Consider the following 23,005-nt stretch of genomic DNA (forward strand, 5'->3'; position numbering starts at 1 on the left):
CCCAAGATGAAACTGAAATGGACGCACACAGTTCACGAGAACAAGTTGAAATATCATGATATATTTATGCTGGTGAATGATGAACATGCTCCTGATAGGTTATGGGTTATAAAGAATCTTATTGGGGATTTTGATAGAGAGAAAGATAGAGAAATGGGGTTTAAGTGTTTAACTTCCACTCAACACAAACTAGGTCATTTTGGAACTAACACATGGTTCAATTTTATTTCAATAATTCGCTGGCGTGTAGGGGTCTTTAGCAGTGGGAGGAAACCGGAGGACCCAGAGAAAACCCACAAGGTTGGACAGGCAACCCTACTCCTTGCCACGTACAATCAGGGAATTGAAATATTTTGATAGAAATATTATAGAATCGTGATGGTATTATTACAAATATACATAACAGTCGTACCATTGTAGCCATGATGTCAAAATCCCAATTACATGATCCATTGAAAGAGTTTGAATTTGAATGAATCTTATTGTCATAAACTTAAACAAGGGAATGGCCAGTTAGTCCTGATTAAACGAGAGGACTTTTGTCCAGCACTTGTTAACAATGGACATATTCAGGCTATGTTCCATTTAAAACAGTTTATTAATGCTGATGATGTCAACCTTACTGAGAACATCTCCTTAGACTACTTACGAGATTGATAAGTACCGTAAGGCTGTAGCACTACCCCAGGATTATGTCATATAAAATCTTACTTTTTATTCATACTTTTTACCAAGTTTAATTCAACTTGTACACATTATTATCTGCACAATTCTTAAGGCTTGTGATGCAGTCGGAGGGCCTGACAAGGACAGCTGTCTAGTCGTTCGGATGGGACGAAAAACCGAGGTCCTGTGTACACATTGGCGTGCACGTAAAAGATCCCTTGGCAGTTGGAATTCGATATAAGAGTAGGCTGAAGCGCTGCTTCCTGGGCAAAATTTCCCTCATAGCACACTCTATGGGGTATGCCCGTCTTCAATAGCCCAGTTTAGGAGCAGAACAGTAGGACGTTAAACCCCATTTCATTTCATTTCATTTCTTAAGGCTAGAGGAAACTCTTTTAAGAATACTATCAAAAGATCACCTGATTATAAAATGAAATATCTGTCGCAGACACAGTCAATGCCAATAACAATTCTTTTTTCTTAATTTTTGCCTGGAACCAGGGTAGTGCTACAGGGATGTATTATATCTTTAAAGATGCATTATATAAGATTTAGATAAAGAGCTGGCCGATCTTGCTATTCTTTATTCTGAGTGGAGTTCACACTGTTTGAATTTTTAACAAGTTATTAATCGTAACAACAGTTCTTGTTATTCGAGACTTGGCCTCAATTCACCATTTTTAAATCAAATCATTAAATGGCATTCTTAATCTGTTTAAATCTCTGATATATTATGTAAGATTTAGATAAAGAGCAAGCCTTTCTTGCGATAATAACTCGAAAATAGATAATGTAAAATGAATAATTTGAAAATTTCATTCAAATTATTCTATTGTGAGTGAAGATATTAGCCATTAAAGGTTTGACAAGACGTGTGCAATAATTGCAACCACCGTACCGCTTGTTTGAAACTAAGTCTCGCTACTCCATTTTTAAATTAAATCAAAATATGGCTGAACTGTTCTAATCTATTTAATATCAGAGAAATCAGATGCCATCAAGAGTTGATTATGGCCTGGATCAGTTAATTAATGTCTAATTAATACTTTAGAAAACATTTCAGGCCTAAAGAAAGACCTGCAATAGACAGATTTAGCTCTTGCATAATGTATGTTTAAGTAAACTTACTATTATCATGATAATTTGTATGTTTAATTTTTGTTTTGTTTTGTAATGGTATATATCTAATATACTCGTAATGACATCCATCAAACGTTTCAGTACACTTAGTATTATCATTCTAATTTTATGCATTTTATCTATAAAAACAATGCCAGAACTCTGTTCTTTATTATAATGAATGGTTATTCTCACTTTATAATGCATTGTTATTGTTAAAGCTTTAAAATGTATGGTTATTGTAATTAAGCAGGCCCGTATATAGCTCTGTGGAATTTTACATTTTTTTATTTTTAATTCCTGGGCCCCTACTGTTCCAAAGTGCAGGCAATAGTAGTTGTGGCCTCTAATTTCCACAATTTTCAAGTGTAATTCTGCGATAATTTTGTGTGTCAACATTGTGGAGTTTTTTAAAAAAGATTTTATTATGACTATTATTTATAATGAACAGTTTTTATAATGTAGACTTGGTTATTGTAAGCTGTATTATACACAGTTATTGTAAAATAAATGAAATGGGATCTATCTTCCTACTTTCTGCAACAATTGGGATAATGAAGATGGGCACGATTATTTGTAATCTATTGCTATTAACTGGTACATGTATATATTTTGACAAAGTCCTGATATTGGTTATGCTGGCACAGGAAAAAAACAGGAGAGAATTACTTAAAAGGAAGTCTCACTGCCTGGTACAATCTTTATTCCCTTGAGATTTCGATAAAAATAGTAGCCTCTATCGCGTTCACAAAGTTTTCAGCAAAGGGGAGATATCTCCGAAACGGAAAGTCATAGGACACTGAATATCGATATGGTTTGTCCTCTCATGACCACAACACTTCACACCAAATTTGAATATAATCCATCGACAACTGTAGCCTATATCACGTTCACAAGGTTTTCGTCAAAGGAACAGAAATTTGCAAAACACTGAATATTGATATGGTTCGTCCTTTCATGGCCACAATGCTTCACACCAAATTTGAAAAGAATCTGTCAAAAACTGTAACCTATATCTAATTCACAAGTTTTTTGGCAAATGGGGGATAACTGTGGAACAAAAAGTCATAGAACCCTGAAAATCAATATGGCTTGTCCTGTCATGACCATGATGCTCAACACAAAATTTGAAAAGAATCCGTCACAACCCAATTGTTGACAGACTGACTGGGTGAAGACATAATACACCTCCACTGAAATGTTCGCGTATAAAAATTATGGTACATGCACAAACACGTGGTTTGTTTACCTCCAAACACTAATCACTTTATCGAACAGGAATCTTACATAGTCCCAAAAATGGGTATAGGTGGCAAATGACAGTTGTTATTTTCGCTGTTGAAGTTAAAATAGCTAAGTCTCTAACTCAATATCATCCAAAGTCTTTGACATTGAAAACACGAATTATTTGTCAATTTAAATCAACATTGATTTTTTGATCTTACCAGGAAAAGATGGGCTTCTGATATCCAATTTTTAAGACAAATTTTACCATTGGTACACAAATCGTGTACCATAAAGCGTTTTAGTGCCATTTGTAACAAGGGACTCGAAGAAAGGCTAGACATATTCCACAAGTCATGCCAAACGGTGACGCCACATTCTTATCTGGAAAACATGCGTAATAAATACTATTGGTGTAGACTGGAATAACCCGATGCTAGAGATCGTCATTTGCTTATATACATTCATATTACATTATTATCTGCGTTGCGACCCATTTGTGTCAATTTCTAGGTCCCAAATATTAGCGATTTAGCTCCTTTAATGTAGCGAAAAGTTATTTAAAATTGTTTGCCTACGATAAGAAAAGATCGCTTTCAGCAAATACAAACACACGTCTGACAGAGTTTTGTCAACAAAGGTAGGCTTAAATGTTCAAAAAAGTCACATCTGAGGTTTGAGACTAGGAATTTTCGTTCCAATACCGAGTTTCTGTGACAGGCCAATGTATCAATGTGAGAATCGATGTTTGCTCCCGATCATATGTGATATCTACAAAGTTATGTTTTTGGTGTAACATACAAGGTTCCCTACCTCAATTGCTTTCTCCTGAAATAAAATTGAAATTTTATTGAAATAAAAAACAAATTTATAGTCCCAATATGATCTAATGTATGTTGATAGGATTAGGATGTTAAACCCCATTTCTCTCATAAAATGCCATTTATTATCCCAATATGATGTAGTATGTATATGTTGATAGGATGTTAAACTCCACTTCTCTCCATTGAAATAAATTTAATATGCCATTTATAATTTAACTGTAATATGATCTAGTACGGTATATTGATAGGATATTAAACCCCATTTCTCTCTGTAAAAGACATTGAACCCCATTTCTTTTCATTTCATTTCTCTCCATAAAAGACGTTAAACCCTATTTCATTTCTCTGTGTAAAAGATGTTAAACCAGAGGTCGCAGTCACGCAAAAATCTGCGTATTTCACGCATTTTTTCCAAAATAAACCCAAATATTGACAGACGCTGCGTAATTTACACGCAGAAAATTTATGTGCTTCACCCGGCATTTACACAACTCTACTGTACGTAGTCTCCGTAGTTTTTTTTTATTTCCTCTTATTTCATTCATAAGTTCATTGCAGTAAGCCTATGTAGCTGTCCTATTGGAAGCAATAAAGCGCATTTCATACAAGACTTTGGATTGGCTAGAACAAGACATACTGTTTACATTCAGCTAATCAAATGTTGGCTTTTATAGCGATAGTTTTTTCTTTACGTCCTGTCGAATCGAAGATTGAAATGACTGTGCCGTCAACCGTAGACATGCCGTTAACCTCCAGTCGTCATTAGACTAAATACAGTAGGCATATCAATAAAAAAAGGACGCTTAAAATAGGGTTGTTCACAAAACGACTTTACATGCTTCTATATTGAGTATTTTGAGAGGCTCTTCACGCAGATGTAGAGGGCAAAAACGCTAAATTTTGGAATGCCTGCATATTTTTACGCAACTCGAAATTGATCCACTGTGACCTCTGTGTTAAACCGGATTTCATTTCATTTCTCCCTGTAAAAGACGTTAAACTGGATTTCATTTCATTTCATTTCTCTGTGTAAAAGATGTTAAACGCCATTTCATTTCATTTATTTCTCTCTGTAAAAGATATTAAACCCGATATCATTTCATTTAATTTTTATCTCTGTAAAAGAGCAGATTATCTAGTTTATTGATTGTCTGTGACATGCCATTATGTAATATTTGCCACTGTATATGTTAAATACAATTCTGTTTTGTGATTTACATTAAACAACATTCATTACCTGTAGAAATTTTAATTTTTTTTTCAGCACACAAGTTTAACATCCACTCAATGCAATTAGGTCTAATGGGGACCAACATATGGTATATATTTATATCATTTATTCATGTGTAAGAAACCCCACAAGGTATTTTCAAATATTACATGTTTGATAAGAGGTCTGGTCTCAGGTTTTACTTTGATGTAAAAATATTTGAGTTCTCTAATTTAAGTGCATCATCCACTAGCATTAAAATATATAACAGTACACGCTAAATTTTAGTCCACTTAATTGATTAAGGTTAATTTTTATCAATGATATAGGTATTTCAACCTTGTTATATTGAAGACAGTAATTATTGAGGAGCGGTCAAACTCCTTTCAATAATCATTCATGTTATTTCTCTATTTTTATGTCATTATCATTTGTATTTAGGTTCATAAAGTACATTCACCTTTCGTAATCAGTTGATTGATCCAGAAACAGAAATAATCATTGTTGCAATTATCAGTTTATTTGTCGTTAAGATAATAAATTCCACTAACTCCTGGCATTGATAACAATAGACTGTGTAAAATAGATGTACATGACATATTCCAGGTTTAACTTACTTCTACTATCAGTAGCTATTAAGCCAGTGATTAACGGTCCTAAACATTCTATTATAAATCCACTAACTAGAGGGAGCAGGAAGGCAAATTTTCAGTTGTCTTGGTGATAATATAAACATTTAACTTTGGGAACAAATGAATTAATAGATGTCATAACACTGATATTGGAATTCATAATAGTAAGATAAAGATAATAATATTCAGGAAAATACTACTGCCAATTAGATTCCCTGAAGAAATGTAAGGCACTAAAACCAACAATGCTCATGTGATACAATCTTAAAAACAACTTCCCTGATGAAATAGTAATACCTCCTTAATCAACCAAATGAAAAAATTAAACTTTGGAATGAATGCAATGAATAAAAATAATAACTCAAATGTAATTTACAACAAATCGCTTTCAATAGTATTCACAAAAATATGATGAATTGAACATTTGTCCTCTGCAGATGATATGTAGGATATGGTGAACACAAGACAGTTGAAATCTTTTGATGAGCCTCTTTTTAATCTAATTAGAGCAAAGTCAGGCGATTTTCTACCCGTTGATCATTTGATTTTGTGTTCTGATATATTCCCTCAAAAATGCAACTGACGTTCAAAGTCTTTAATATTTTGTTTTCTTTCTTAAACTCTAATATTTTAATGGTGTATTACCATTTCATTTTCCTGTATTGTCTTCCCAATTACTGCGTGAATCTACATTTCCCATAGGTACAGAACATTAAATTTCTAAATTATATTCCAAGACATTTTGACAAATAATAAGGATAATATTAATACATGTATGTTTGATGATACCAAACTAATTAATAAATGTCAATATCTATTATTTGTGATAGTAACATCCACTACTATTTTCTTATCTTGTACTACTCTCATAAATAATTGATTTCTACATCTTCCAATTAAAAACAACACCACCATATATTCATAAAATGTATAGTATCTAGCATATACACAGTATAGCTCTCTTTAGCCGACTCTGATAATCTGGAAACCCAGACTTTAAGACAAACATTATTGGGATCAAAACATTTATTCTGAAATTGAATGCAGTTTCTGGATCCAAACAATCAATAAGTGCAGATGTATTGTAAAACTGTTCCATAATCCGAATGGCTGGACGTCACTTTGCAGAGATATTACCTCAAATCCATGTCTGAATCGATTTCAGACATCATAGGACATGTTATATTTGCAGACAGCTTTTTCGGGTAATATGGTCATTAACATCTAAACTGGTCAAGCAGTGAATGTAACTTAATAGTTATATTCACAGGAAGGCATGACAATAGAGAAGCCTCCATAATTGATCTCTTCACGGTTCCCAACTCTTCAAAGATACGACATCATCATCATCATCACGTCACCTTGGGTGGACAACTTTCCCCAGTGATGTGTCATACAAGGTTATTTCACTGCATTTTAACACTCACTATACTATATATTTATCAAAGTTCGGAGCTACGGGTTATTTACATTAAAGGAGCTAAACCTCTTAACTCATTATCATCAATAATATTCGAAATTAAATCACGAATTTAATATTGGTCCATTTCAACCAATACTGATGATGTTATCTTGCCGTGAAAATATGTGAACCTAATATCCAATGAACATTTTAAAATCAGTACACGACATTGTGTACTCATGGTTTCGGGCACCATTTGTAATGTAGAAAGAAAAACATATCCCAATGCAGAAGTAATTAAAAATGGCTGATTCACATTGACAAAATAATTTTTAAAAACCCTGTATAGAATGGACTAAGCAGGCACAAACAACTGCCATTCAATTTGGACTGTACACATATTTCACAGAACATAACTGATTATAAATTACAATACAAAATGTAAAACTTGAATGTAAATCCACTTATATTACATTAATATGTGTTGTAGACCCATTTTCGTCTATTTTAAGGTTCCAAAGTTACAGAGCTAACACCTTTTAAACTTTCTAAAATGCTGACATTTGGCTCAATGCAAGTTAAATTAATATGTCTTAAAAATATTTTTTACAGAACTATTCATCGTGTACTGACACAGATTTATAAAATTCACATTTTATATCCCATGTTTGCACCATAAAATCAGGATTTTCAATTTTCCCATTCTGTCAAATTCAAATTATTGTGTTTGAGAGAATTGATCTGTGGTGCGTTTACGCTGTTGTGAAAACATCATTGTCATATGCATCAAATAGATATCATGATGTTGTAACATTTATGATGTATATATATGTGTTTTCGATTTTTAAGAACAATATATACTAAGACATAACTGACTTAATTTGCTGATAAATTTATTAGCTTTGATTTATCTTGCCAGAAGAATTCCTAAAATAATATCTTAATCTCACCTTATGATTTTTTGCATAATACAACTTTCTTCCTTTAAGTTTAAAGTATCTTTTCTTCCATCTCTGAAAATAAAATCATTAAAGAATTTGATTTTAAAATTCTTTATAAAAGTATATAACTCCTTTGTAAATGGTTATACCATTTCAACCAAATATCCATACAATTGGTTATGGGTAGCAACATATTACAATGGCAGCAAAATAACATAATTCCCAACCCAGTTTCACACAAAAGGAATAGTATTATTTGTTATAAAATGTTCAGGTTAAATACTTATGCGGCTGGTAATGAAATGGAATTTAACGTCCTACTCCGACTGGGCTAATGATGACGGTCATATGCCATACAGTGTGCTACGAGGGAAATTTTGCCCATATAGCCTACTCTTATATCGAATTCCAACTGTCAAGGGTTTGCCAATGTGTCAAGGAGAGAAAGAGAAGTGATCAAAGGGAAGTAACTCTAGTATTACCATTAAAAATGTATAATGGATTGTGAATGCTATCACTGATTGATATTTTATTGATTATGAATTTCATCTGTAACAAATTATACAAAGTAATGTTCTATTTATTTTACTCATGGGAGTTGTAATGATATTTTCAATTTATCGCTATTCATTTTGTTTCGCATTATCCTTCACAGCAAGAGAGATATCTGGTTGTATCTCTTAAAATTCGAAGCACACTTCGGCAACCATATATCAAAGAATATAACTGTGTTTTACAGGTCCTACTAAATCATTTAAATTTTGAATATGATGTGTAGAATGTGCATATCTATAACATATCTTTCCTTGTTAATCACTTTTTGCAATACTTTGGCCGATATTGACAATAAAACGCTCTTGTTGGTGATAATGGTAGCACTGTGTTTTTCTTACTGTCATTGAAAAAGTAATCAAGCATTGTCAACTGACAGATAGATGGAGGGTGATAATAATATACATTAATGAGTAATATTAATACAGATCTTAATCTTACACTTACTTGAAAAGAGCTGGTTTGTTTCATTAGTGGGCCTTCTTTTATACATGCCTGAAATAACATTTTCCAAAATAAATACATGTTCAGAAATAAATCTATTAAAAAATTTTGTTTGCTATATAGATGTGAATTCTTATTAACCACGAGTGACACTTGGATTTCTAAAAAAAAAGTACACATACTGATACGGGCATAACTATTCAAATCACAACAGCTCAGTCAAGCATAACCGAGAAAAGAGCAGATATGCTTTAAACATACAGATTACAGATTAAATATAAGAGACAGTTCTTTCAGGCTTTCATTACACATCCCCTACCTCATGCATGACACACGTGAGATGTTCTATCAATAAATCTATTTTTAGATCTGGACCAATCTGTTTCAAAACAAATCAAATATTTAAGTTTATTCAAATCAAATTCAAGGCCCATCATTTCAAACACAAGATACAGATACTTGGACCCCCCCCAAAATTTACATAGAAGGCCTAAGCTCCTATTTACAACAATTATTGGGATTCGTTAAGATTCTATCTGTATAAAACCTGTACATATCCCCATATGGTTTATACTGCTAAAATAAAACACAGAGATAATCATCCTAGAAACATGTGTGAAGTGAAAAGTACCTGTGTTCCATAAAATTGTGTCAGTAATATTTTGTTAATTTTTTCTGCCACTTATCAGAGTGAATCGCATGTAGGTACCCAAAAACATAACCGCCTAAACCAAATATTTATCGCCCGCTCAGCCAGCAACGTAACCATAATGCTTTTGCACGCAGTGTCTTGGTAGACAGCATGGCCATATGGTTTTTGTTTATATTTTTTAGGGGTTTTAAAAAATGGGTTAGGGTTAGGGGTTAGGGTGGCGGACCCCCCCCCCCCAATATATATGTCACGGCTACGCCTCTGTTGACAACACATGATCACTTTTAGGGAACATGAATAAAACTTACAATAATGAATTAATATCTATTAGCATTATTCAGTGAGTATGTTACAATTGACTACAATTTATGTTGACATGCTAACCAAACACATGTTCCTTTCTAATCAATATAAAGATATTGATTTCAATTTAATATACCTGTGACTAAAGCTCAATACATGCAATACAGCTGTAGTGATATTCAACAGCTACACATTATAAATTTTTCATACAAATACTCAAGTTGCCAGGCAAGGGAACATATGTGACCCATGACAGCAAAGTCGCAAGTCACAATTCATTGATTATGACATATGAACAAAAATGTCGAAATAGGCTATAAATATATTTAAAAAGATAGGTTGCCAGACAACAAAACATACGCTCACAGCAACTAAATCATCTGAGCGGTCGGTAAGTGTTGTCGCATATTTATTCATTTGTAGGTAATGAGAGGTATTTACAAGACCACTTCATACAGATCACATTATAAATTCCGTCTTTGAGGGTTCAAAAGGTTCTACAAACCGAAACAAGGGCACCTGTAACAGACAATGTCAGGCACAGATTCAGGCTTTGTCAGGCACAAAACCTTTGGTGTCTGTCATTTTGTCTGGCACCATTCTGTCTTCTTTATTGATATTATTAATATATGTCCGGCACTACGTTGAAAATATCAGATACTATTTCATTAGTGCCTGACATTTTGTCAGGTACATCTAAAACCGTTATTTCCAGGCCTGTACATAACACTAGATGTAATTAACAAAAATTGCTGAATTTCAATAGACTTTTTCATTTCACTAATTTAAATAATGCATATAAATTTCATACGGATTGAATGATAACTTTTGTCGTTAGAGCATTCATAGGTTTCGACAAAGTGAAACAAGGGTCATCATAACTCTAGACATAATTAACGGAAATTGCTGAAATTCAATAGGCTACTTCACTTCACGAATTTAAATAATACATATAAATTTCATACAGATTGGATGATAAATTTTGTCGTTAGAGTATTCACACGGTGCAATTCCTGAAGAAATTAACGGAAATTATTGAATATTAACAACATATATATAAATTTCAAAACAATCAAATGATAAATGTAGTCTGTAGAGTGTTCACAAGAAAGTGTGGACGACGGATGGACGGAGGCGACATCAATACGACCACATTTCCATGCAGGCGCATAAAAACCAGTTTGCTTTATTTTGTCAAATCTTAATTTTTATTCTTTTGTCTTTTGTAGATAAAGAAAGCATTCACAAGACACTAAAAAAACTGATCAAGAGTAAAAGCCCCATAATTAATTAAAATTTGACTGTATTCATTGTAGTTCTTTCTACTGCTCACATTTACCATACAATGTTCCAGTTATCGAAAATTGTTAAAGATAGGCTGCCAGGCAACAAAACATACGCCCACAGCAGCTAAATCGCCGGACAGTCAACAAGAATTGTCGCATATTTTTACTTTTTTCGGTAATGAAACATTTATAATACATTAAGAGTAACAACCCATTAAGTAATTATCAGAAAACCATTAGAATTTGTTTGGTTTTTATAAAGTTCTGCCCCATGCTAACGTTTAGTACACGAAACTTTTAACATCATGGATTTAGCTGTTCAAGTCATAAAAATTCATTGAAAATCAGTATACTTGTTTGTCTCATGATCTTAAACTCTGTGTATCAATCTGAAAGTCAATTGGATGATAACTTTAGCCTCTAGAGCATCACAAGATTTTTCAAAGTGACCAAGGGCCATAACTTTGGCAGTAATTATCGGAAATCGTTGAAAATCAATAGGCTTGTTCGTCTCATGACCTTAAACACTGTATATAAATTTAAAGTCAATCGGATATTAACTTTGACCTCTAGAGCGTCCACAAGATTTTTTGAAGTGATCAAGGGCCATAACTCTGGCAGTAATTATCGGAAATCGTTGAAAATCAATAGGCTTGTTCATCTCATGACCTTAAACACTGTATATAAATTTTAAGTCAATCGGATATTAACTTTGACCTCTAGAGCGTCCACAAGATTTTTTGAAGTCATCAAGGGCCATAACTCTGGCAGTAATTATCGGAAATCACTGAAAATCAATAGGCTTCTTTGTCTCATGACCTTAAACACTGTGTATAAATTTAAAATTAATCGGATATTAACTTTAGCCTCTAAAGACTGGGGCGACGACAATATACGACCACATTTCAATGTGAGCGTATAAAAACCAATAAGATTCTACGCCTAATGAACAAAAACACTGTGCATTAATTTAAAATCAATCAGCTGACACAGGCACAGATTATTTGTCAGATAGTCGTATACGCCCAAAACAAGACATTAGTCCAGCATGGCATACAAACCGGATGTTTATCTTTGAGAAATTGCCCTTACCTTCTCCATGTATAAAACACACGAGTTTGCTGTGAAAAAATTATTGCATCATTTATACAAGTAGTTTGTTTCTTTTCACTGGTGCAGAACAGCGGGACATTAACCCCCATTTTATTCATTACAGGTTTCGGACCTTCGGACGAAACACATATTGTTTTTGTAAGTGTTTTTATTATTTTTTTTTTTTTGGGGGGGGGGGGGGCAAATTTAGTCAGAGTTTGCAGATAAAACTGTACATGGTGCAAACATTGTGCCAATGTAGATGTGGTTGGCCTCCGTGGATCTATTTATGAAATTTAAATTGGGTCATTTTTGCCAAATAGGAAGTGTTTTACGGATTTGACAAAAAAATAATCTTAGTTTGCCTATATCTCGGTTATTACTCAACGGTTCTTCTTCGGGTTTTCATTTTTTGATTCTTTGAACAAATCCCATATAGGCTTTGACTGACGTTTTTTTCGAAATTCAGAAGTTTGCTAGATTAGTTTTAGCATCAAAGATTTGCTAAAGTTTTCTTGATCATTTTTTTGACATTCAAGATGGCATATCTCCGTCACTATAGGAATAAGGAGCACATCGATGCCACATTAAAAAATTTGTGACGGCTTCCCGGAAACTTCTGAGTTCTTCCAATTCTTCCCGAACAAGTATAATTATCTCCCCGGGCAAATAACGATTGGTTGCCGCGCTCCACCCCACAAATGTGCTATCAACTTATCCAGCATGATCCTGTAAATGTTTTAGGCCATCAAATTTGGGCCCCAGACGAATTTGGTTAAAGGTCGAATCTGACCCTCAGCGAATTGGGCCTCTGGCGAATTTTGACCCCTGGCGAAATGAGCCCCTGTAGAATTTGGCCTCCATGCCAATTTGGCCTACGGGCGAAGCCGTGTATCCCGCTAGTAGGTAATAATACAAGTAATCTGTTGATGCTCTGATTTACATCCTAAACCTTGCTCTCATATTTATAATTCATAAGATATACATGTACGTCAATAATAAATCATACTTTTTGATTAATTACATTTGTGGTGGTTCAATATCTTCGTATATTAATCATGTTGTTAATGAGGTACCGGCAGAACTAATCCGCCTGGTGGCGCTGTAAGAAAGTAGGACATCTCCGTAGCGACAAGCAGACGCTAAAAATATGTCTGACTTCGACGACAAATATTGTGATAAAACGTTATTAGAACTTAAGGAAATTCTTCGCGTTCGTAAATTAAAAGTTGCCGGAAAAAAAAGAGATTTGGTTGAACGGTAAGTGATGATATTCCAATGTTTTCTTTAGATTTATTTATAGATGCTAGAAACTCGAGTGAACGATAGTTGATAGCTCTAGGCCTAATCAGATATAAACAAGCCAACAGTGAGGCTGATGTCCCCCGCCGAAATCCCAAAATAAATAGATGACACATTAATTAATCGCACATTTATTTTTTTCAAAAGTATCGAGCAATCAAATTATACACTAAGTTTCAGCACTCTCTATCAGATAGAATCAAAGTTATCTTGTCCCAAAGCATCGACCAATGTTAATAATTGAACTCAGCCATGACATGACAGCAGAAAATACTCATTATCAAACTTAGTCAAGGTAATGATATAATAAAGCTATACACCAAGTGTCCTCACTCTCACTTAATTAGAACTAAAGTTATCGTGTCCCAAAGCATCAACCAATCAAATTGCTTATCCCTGCTTACTCTAAGCAAAAAATTCTCATCTTCACACTCCATCAAGGCATTCACCTAATAGCCACCTATGCCAAGTGTGAACATTCTAACTCAACTAGAATGAGAGTTATTGTGTTCTAAAGTCTCGACCAATCAAATTGCTTATCTCTGCTTAACCTAAGCACAAAATGCTCATCTTCGAACTCCATCAAGACATTAACCTAATAAACACCTACACCAAGTTTGAACATTCTAGCTCAATTAGAAAAGGAGTTAATGTGTTCCAAAGTCTCGGCCAATCAAATTGCTTATCGCTCTGCTTACCCTAAGCAGAAAATGCTCATTATCGAGACTTAGTCAAGGTATTGATATAATAAAGCTATACACCAAGTGTCCTCACTCTCCCTTTTAATTAGAACTAAAGTTATCAGGTCCCAAAGCATCAACCAATCAAATTGCTTATCTCTGCTTACCCTAAGCGGAAAATGCTCATCTTCGAACTCCATCAAGGCATTGACCTAATCAACACATACACCAAGTTTGAACATTCTAGCTCAATTAGGAAGAGAGTTATCGTGCCCCAAAGTATCAACCAATCAAATTGCTTATCTCTGCTTACCCTAAGCGGAAAATGCTCATCTTCGAACTCCATCAAGGCATTGACCTAATAAACACATACACCAAGTTTGAACATTCTAGCTCAATTAAAAGTTATCGTGTCCCAAAGCATCAACCAATCAAATTGCTTATCTCTGCTTACCCTAAGCGGAAAATGCTCATCTTCGAACTCCATCAAGGCATTGACCTAATCAACACATACACCAAGTTTAAACATTCTAGCCCAATTAGGAAGAGAGTTATCGTGTCCCAAAGCATCAACCAATCAAATTGCTTATCTCTGCTTACCCTAAGCAGAAAATGCACATCTTCGAACTCCATCAAGGCATTGACCTAATAAACACATACACCAAGTTTGAACATTCTAGCTCAATTAGGAAGAGAGTTATTGTGTCCCAAAAAGTGTGACGGACAGACAGACGGACGGACAGACGGACAGACAGACGGACAGACAGACGGACGAACCCATTTTAATAGTCCCCTGCTTTCTTCGAAAGGCGGGGGACAATAAACAATCAGTGTCAGTGTTCACGAGTGTTTGTTTACGTAATTCGTTGATTGTTATTGTTTTCCATTCCGATTATAATTTACACAATTAAAGACTGTTGTTAGTTATAAATTTATTGTAATGAAACCTGGTGGATACGAAGACAATATAAAATAATACATATTGATATAGGGCCTATATTATAATTATAATAAATACTTTCACTTTCAATAATAAATAGGCTAAATTTTATTTCTTTTCGTCCAGAACAAACCTTATTCGGTATTGCTAGCCGTCGAGGCTATACTATTTTAGTATTATTGTTAATAATAACACTAAATCCTGTCTAATTTTAGTCTTTCATTAATTTAAATTCTAGATTGATATTTGATGACAGAAATTCCTCAAAAAATGAACCTGCACCAGAATTCCACATGTGTCTGCCTGGAAACAGCGAGTATACAGATCTCCATGCTGATCACTTACAGAACTTCCCTAATGTGACCAAACAGAGAGTAGTGGATTTCTTACAACTAAGTGACCAAAAGTTGAATGAAAAAATTGAACTTCTTTATGCACAGAGGTAACTTTTAAACAGGTGTCACATCTTATTTAAGGTGTTGACAGCACAATCATGTACTATCACATCAGGCAGAGTTAGTGACTTTGTAACTCATTTCATTTTACACCTTTGCAAAGTTTGTGTAAGATTTAACTATGTTATGAACGGTACTCATTTACACTAAATAGGAAATATTTTTTATCCAGAAATCCATCTCTTTTATATTTTTTTTTATCAAAGTACCATTAATAATTTTAAAAAATTGTTTTGGAATTTAATTTGCAGAAGAAAAAAAAATTAATATTGAGAGCTAATTAACTTGCCCCAATGTCATCCCTCTCAGTGATGGTAGCCGCCAAGCGAATAATTACTGCTGATCAGTCTGTGACATCTTTTCAGTTTCTTCTTTGTACACAAACTTATCCTTTATTTTTACAATACATTTGTATTTATTTTAGGTATCTAAGATATGTGCGTGTAGTCATAAATGATGTAACATATATAACTTCGAACGTTTGGGCAGAAATGAAAAGATCAACAAGCTACAAAGTGGACATAAGTATAGATAGGAATGCAGTGATCCAGCAAACTGAGTGTGAATGTGCAGTAGGACAAGGACCATTGGCTCATTGTAAGCATGTGGGAAGTGTTTTATTTGGTCTTGTAAAATACTGCACATCTGGTAGCTTTCTAACAGAAGTAACATGCACACAGGTATATATATTATCTCTATTCAGGATGTGTCATATTTTTTAATTTTTATTGATTAATTTGCTTTTCAATACCAATACTGATCTTACTTTAGTGTAAGGCATGGATGTATAACTGATATTGCCTTAATTATAATGTTATTCTAGTTAACACCTAGTCATGTGTACTACAGCAATAAGTATAAAAATTATAGCCCTAGGCCCAACTGCCAGCAGGTCTAATCCTCGAATGCCCTGGTGTCATCTCCCATAAGGAGAGAGGGAGAGAAATGGGGTTTAACGTCCACTCGACACAAACTAGGTCATTTCGGGACTAACATATGGTTTAATTTTATTTACATAATTTGCTTGCGCGTAGGGGTCTTTAGCAATGGGAGGAAACCGGAGGACCAGGAGAAAACCCACGAGGTTGGACAGGCAACCCTACTCCTTGCCACGTACAACCGGGGATTCGAAACCACGCCAGTCGACTCAATGACAGACTTTATGATACAGCGCGCGCACGCTAACCATTCAGCCATCCAACCCCACTCTCCCATAAGGAAACGCTGGTCTGCAACATCACCCTAGGTAAGCCCCACTAACTGACTGAGATAATTATGAAAGCTCCTAGGGAGTCTAGATAAGCTGACATTACAAGTTAAACACATTTTTTGTGACATTCCATTATATTTAGGATACATTCAAACTTGGAATAAACATTATAGAAAATTCATTAATGATATTTGCATTCATTTCAGGTTTTACAAAAATTTCACAAAAGTAAGCCCATGAAAGGTAGTCCATTGAAAACAAGGAACCTGAGTGGAATCAGAGGAATTGTGAAGCCTGCTATTTATGATCCAAGACCAGTGCATAGGAAGAATTCTTCAAAAAATGAACAAAACTTGAGAAACATGGTACTTAACTGGCAGGTGAGCTAATTCAATTCATATTTGATTAATCTTAAGATTTTTGAGTGATTTATGTCATTATGAAAATGAAATATTAACTCCATCATCCTGTACTATGACAACCTTTTCTGTTTCAGGGAAAATCAAAGTGGCCTGTGCTACAAATGTATGAATCAGCCAACATAAGAGCCTTAGCAGCTGACCATGACTACATGGAGCTGACAATGGAGGATCACTTTCTCAAGACTGAAAAGGTATTATTTTAGTTTAAAACAGTTATTTGTTATAAGATAAATTACAGTCTTGTACTTTATTCAAGATCACAAATGGTTTGACTCTGTAACAGTGATTAGATTATTATTGTAGTGTTCCTCTATAAACAGTCATTATGTAATATCTAAATCTGCCTATTGCAGGTCTTTTTGGGGCCTTAAATGATATATAAATTATTAATTAGACATTTATTAACATGACAAGACCATAATCAACTCTCGATGCCAATTTTAAGTTGATATCTTAAATAATGCATCTTAAGTTTAAATGTCAATCGGATAATAATTTCTTGTATTTACTGTAATTTCAGGTATCCTGTATTTCAAAGGCTGAAATCTATGAAATTGAGCAGCAAACCAAATACCAAAGTGCATGTGACAGGTGGACAGCAGAAAGACGAAAACGAATTACATCTTCTAATTTTGGAAATATATGCAAGGCCACTATAAAGAGAGACATTGATATGCTACTGTGGGGTCTATTACACCCAGTAAATCTAAAAACTAAACAAACTATGTATGGGAGACAATATGAAAGTGTGGCAGTGGAGAGTTTTGAGACATTGACAAACATTAAAACTAAGAGTTGTGGACTTTTTGTTAGTGAGACACACCCTATGCTTGCTGCCTCACCAGATAGAGTCATTGACGATGAAACTCTGGTAAAGTGCCCGTACTCAGCACGAAATTATTTAATTTCTGAACAAACGGTTCCATATCTGACCATAACTGATGGGAAGTTAACCCTAAAAAAAACCCATAACTATTACTATCAAATACAAGGGCAGTTGTTTTGTGCGGGTAGGAGACAGTGCAAGTTTATTGTTTTTACTTTGACAGACATAAAAATCATAGACATCTTTTATGACCATGAATTTGTTATGGAAATGTTGAATAGACTCTCAAGTTTCTATGATTCACATTTTAAGAATGCCATTTTGAATAAATATTTATTTAATAAATAAAAATATATCAGAGTTAATATGTTTTATTCTATCCAATGTTACAAGATCAATACACGTCAACTTAGGCATCATTGTGGACAAATACTGGTCTAAAATTACATAAATAAAAACAAACTGAAATAATTGCATCTGACAAATTTGATTCTGTATTATTTAGAGGTTTTTTCAATATTTTAAATGTCTTGGCTAGTCCGATAATTCGTTCAATGTGCACTCGTTTGCTGGCTATTTTTCGATCATTTGCTACTGAATGTCCAAACATCCTGTTCTTTTTTTTAAAAAATTCTGGAATGTTAATTTCCACATTTGACGGTATGAACAGATCTTGGACATTAAACCCCTTATCTGCCTAAATTCATTAGACAGCTTCTCTCGCATATCTGCCTATCACTGGCTGCACCACCAAATGCATCGGACACATAACTCACAAGACCCCCTGGTGTAACACCTACAAGGACCTTAACCGTATTTCTGTTTTTATATGTGGAAAATGTGCCTTGCTGAATAATGGGTTGTTTTGGCCTTTGTATCGGTATTTCCGTACCATCAATTACTACCCTTGTTGTCGGAAACTTAGACTTAAAGTCTGCAGGACTGTAAAACTTTACCAAGTCTTTGGATGGCCACCAGTTAATTTCCTTAAAGTGAAAATACATGAAATTTATCCATGTTATAAATATGTTCATAAGCTCTTTTTCACATATTTCAAATGTGTCAGACAACTCAAAATTACTCCTCCCAAGTCTAAGTTTAACCAAAGTCAGAAAAAACTGGTCCTCTGTTGACATCTTAGGTTTTGTCCCATAAAAATACCTAAGTTCATCAACTACTGGCCCAAACGAGTAAAACAAACACATAAAAGCATCATAGCTTTCTAGTCCAGTATAATATAGAAATTTCTCCGAACTCAACATGTATTTTCGGGCACAGAAGCGCATTGACATATCAACTTGAGTAGCAGAGTCTTTTGTATCAGGTTCACTTTTAACTGAAAGAAAAGAAAAAAGTTTTTTTTTGTAAATTTCAAACATTAAACAATAATATTTTATTAAACGTGGAGGCCAATTAGGGGTACATGTATATAGCTATATTATTATTTGTGACTGTTGCATATATGTCTGTCTGTTCAGGGTTGGTGGCTTCGCTACGGCTGTCCTGAGGCTGAAATTTGGTGTAATGGGGTAACTCAGGCCAGGTGGTGTTGGATTATCGCTTTCAGTTTCAGAGTTCTACTACTTACAACTCGTCAGGGCCTGGTCATCCGTAAAGTGAATAGTTTATGTTTAATACCATTATGGGTATATTTCGCTGCAAGAATCCAGACATAATTTATATTAAATAGCAGTAGGGAGTCGCTTCATCAATTTCAAGACATTGGGGGGGGGGGGGTAGCTATTATCCAAATGAATTTAGAATTATTATCGAGCATAATATCAGAAATTAGGGGGTATGGGCCGGGGCATGGGCTTGTAGTAGTACCACTTAGTAGGAGTCCTTTGCATTGTAATTTGTACAATACCGGGTCTATAAGTTTAAAACTGTCTTTCAGCAAAGTACCGTAATTATTAGACAAATCCTATGTTTCATTCACAAAACATAAGAATTTCCCTTCATTTTTTTTTCTCGTAGACTAGTCATCGCACCCAAACTTTGTAAATTAAACCTACCTTCGATAGGAGTAAAGTCCTCTTCGATGTATTCTATTTCAACTTCGTTTCCTACATTTTCAGAAGTTGACAAGCTTTCCAGTCTCTCGATTTTGTTAATACTTTGTTGTTTATGTAGGGCTCTTTCTCTGCGCCTACTACCTGATAAACTTGTTCTTTTCCAAGCAAATAAATGTGGAATCGCTCCTGGCTTCAATATACTATTGACCATTTGATCCCCTGGAATAATTAATATTAAAAATACAATCAAATACCGGTAGATTTAACAGTAGTCTAGTACAAAAAAATTTTTACTTTTCTTTACTCATATATAGGCATAGCCATAGGCTAAATTTTAATTAAATTAGAATCATTCCTAGGCCTTGTTGTAGTATTGTAAATATACAGCATTTTAGTTTTACCAAGGCATGCCTAATTTGGCCTTAAATTTAGGCTAAATTTTAATTAAATGAGAATCATTCCTAGGCCTTAATTGCTGTAGTATTGCAAATATACAGTATTTTACCAAGGGCTATACACAAGATCTGTTTTCTATTTAGGCCTAAGTAAGAGTAAGAGTAGATTGCCACCAGCTGTCCTTTGGCCCTCCTGGTATAGCCTAGTCATAAAATACTAAATATAGGCCTAGTATTAATACTATTAATAGTGACACGTTTTGATAGGCCTAAAATTTCTAGTTCCTCTTGGCAGCGAACGCCGAAATTGTAATCCTTAAAACTTTGGACTAGATCTAATTGAAAATATTTCTCAATCTAATACCTAAAAAAAGTCAAAATATAAAAATGTATTTTGTCAACTTACTTTCTTTGGTTTCGGAAATGTAGTCAGAAGAATCAAAATGCGATCGACAAACAATACTCCACTTAGACGGTGTCCAGTCACTTCCTCCTCTTTTTACGGCCTGAATCCATCGCCGTCTCTCAACAGGGTCCAGCGGAAATTTATGCCCACCTTTCCCATTACACATCGGTACGCAACAATGAGCTGGCATTATTTAATTCACAGAGAAAACCAAAACGGGCGGTGAGAATGAAAATGATTGTCAGTGAAGCGTAGAGCAGACGAGACTGACACTTCCGTGTCCTACTTTCTTTGCGCGCCACCTAGCTTCCGGTTTAATTCTGCCGGTACCTCATTACCTCTTTCTTATTTGAACTATCCAAGTCTTTCTTCATTAATGCATCAGTTATAGCCCATTGTTTCTTGTGGGATTATCAACTGTGTGTAGAGATTCAGCTTTCACATCTCTACGCATTTGTAAATTGTGTATGCATGAGAACGGCTATTGAAGTCTAGTCAAAACGTCCTGTGTGTATAATAGTAAATATTGTATTATTACCTTTAAAATCCCTTATTATCCATGGTGTAATTTGGGTAAAAAAAATATAAATAAATTGATTTAAAATTTTCTGGCCATATGTAGGCTGGCATAGATTAGTTGTGGGGATGGAGGGAGGGGAGCGAGCAAAGTATGATTGCGGCTAAGAGTGCTAAACCTGTAAGCTTTCACTCTAAGAAGGCGTACACCCAACAGATACACGACGATTCGCGACTGATGATCGACAAACTTGAATCTGAACACAACTCTGTAGAACGCGTGATCATCCCACACCCCATCGTCTATTTCAATTGACTGCCAACAGTAAGATGGGTCTTTAACCTGTTGCCAATGTGAAATAACCCTTCATTCAGTCACTGATATCAAATAAAATAGTGTTGATTTTGACTAAACACTAACCAGGCCATTTGAGGACAATTCTATAAAAACTTTAATTATATTCTGTGCATGTGCAAGGACTTCTGGAAACTTCCAGAAATTACCATGGCCTTCCAATTTTCCCCGAAAATGAATAGTTCACTCCATTTTAAAAATAGACTAAAAATGACATATGGTGGTGTTAGCCCCAGATATTATCTTTAATTTTTCAGAGACCTTGTTCGATAACATTTTCAACCATTTTACTACGAACATTCAAATCGAGATTTTGCCGCCATTTTGATTCTGATTTTCTACAACTTTTTTTTTTTGTTTTGAACCTACTCCAAATGGCGACAATTCTTTGGGATTCGATTTTGGAATTTTGATTTCGTTTACTTCCGGTTTCACTTTGAATTTTGTTCTTTGACCTTCTATTTGGTGACCTAAGTTACCTAACCTTTCAATGACCCTTGTCCTTTGTGTATATATGATGACCATGATATCAACTAACAGTTAACATCAACCAGCGGCTGCCAGGCAGGATACGCCCACATTTTCGAGAGATGGATAGAAAACAAGCTAAAACAAAAGTGATTTTTCCTACAATCAAGGGCCATAATTCAGGAAATTACAATTCGATATGCGCAAATATCGAAAGGAACCAAGATCTTTGAGTTATAAACTTACATTTCAAGTTTCAACAAAATCGGATAAAAATTTTGACCTCTATAGGGTCCACAACCTTGAAATACAATATTTTTACACAATTTGAGAATGAGGGGCGGCCATTTTGTCTGTCAGTTTTGGGCCGATTTTCACGAAATTCGAACTCAGTCGTCCTTAGGGTGTAACGGTGATATGATAATACATTTTTTTAAATCAGATAAAAATTATGACCTCTATAGGGTCCACAAGCTAAAAACGCGATTTTTCGTACAATCAGGGGCCACAATTCAGTAAGTTACATAGAGGGGCAGCCATTTTGTCTGGCAGTTTTCGCCAGATTTTCACAAAATTCAAACTCAACCAACATTACGGTGTAACAGTGATGTATTCGAACAGTTTTTTTTAAATCAGTTAATAATTGTAACCTCTAGAGGGACCACAAG

At 34.5% G+C, this 23,005-nt stretch overlaps 2 protein-coding genes across 3 annotated transcripts in view; both read right to left on the bottom strand.

The window, feature by feature from the left end:
* Positions 1-23,005, bottom strand: part of LOC126830918 (diacylglycerol kinase delta) — a 130,374-nt gene that overhangs the window by 89,495 nt on the left and 17,874 nt on the right. For both annotated transcript variants that reach the window (XM_050561431.1, XM_050561422.1), the window contains exons 2-3: positions 9,018-9,065; positions 8,028-8,090 (exon numbers count right to left, since the gene is read on the bottom strand). In XM_050561431.1, coding sequence (XP_050417388.1) covers positions 8,028-8,090; positions 9,018-9,065 — 111 coding nt within the window. The remainder of the gene's footprint in view (positions 1-8,027; positions 8,091-9,017; positions 9,066-23,005) is intronic.
* Positions 18,750-21,441, bottom strand: LOC126830968 (uncharacterized). The gene is made up of 3 exons (XM_050561569.1): positions 20,999-21,441; positions 20,198-20,416; positions 18,750-19,518 (listed from the first exon to the last, which is right to left on the bottom strand). Exons 1-3 carry the CDS (start codon positions 21,186-21,188, stop codon positions 18,872-18,874), a joined length of 1,056 nt encoding a protein of 351 aa, XP_050417526.1. The 5' UTR covers positions 21,189-21,441; the 3' UTR covers positions 18,750-18,871.

The sequence above is a fragment of the Patella vulgata genome, chromosome 1, assembly GCF_932274485.2.
Source record: "Patella vulgata chromosome 1, xgPatVulg1.2, whole genome shotgun sequence".
In the NCBI taxonomy this organism is placed as follows: domain Eukaryota; kingdom Metazoa; phylum Mollusca; class Gastropoda; family Patellidae; genus Patella; species Patella vulgata.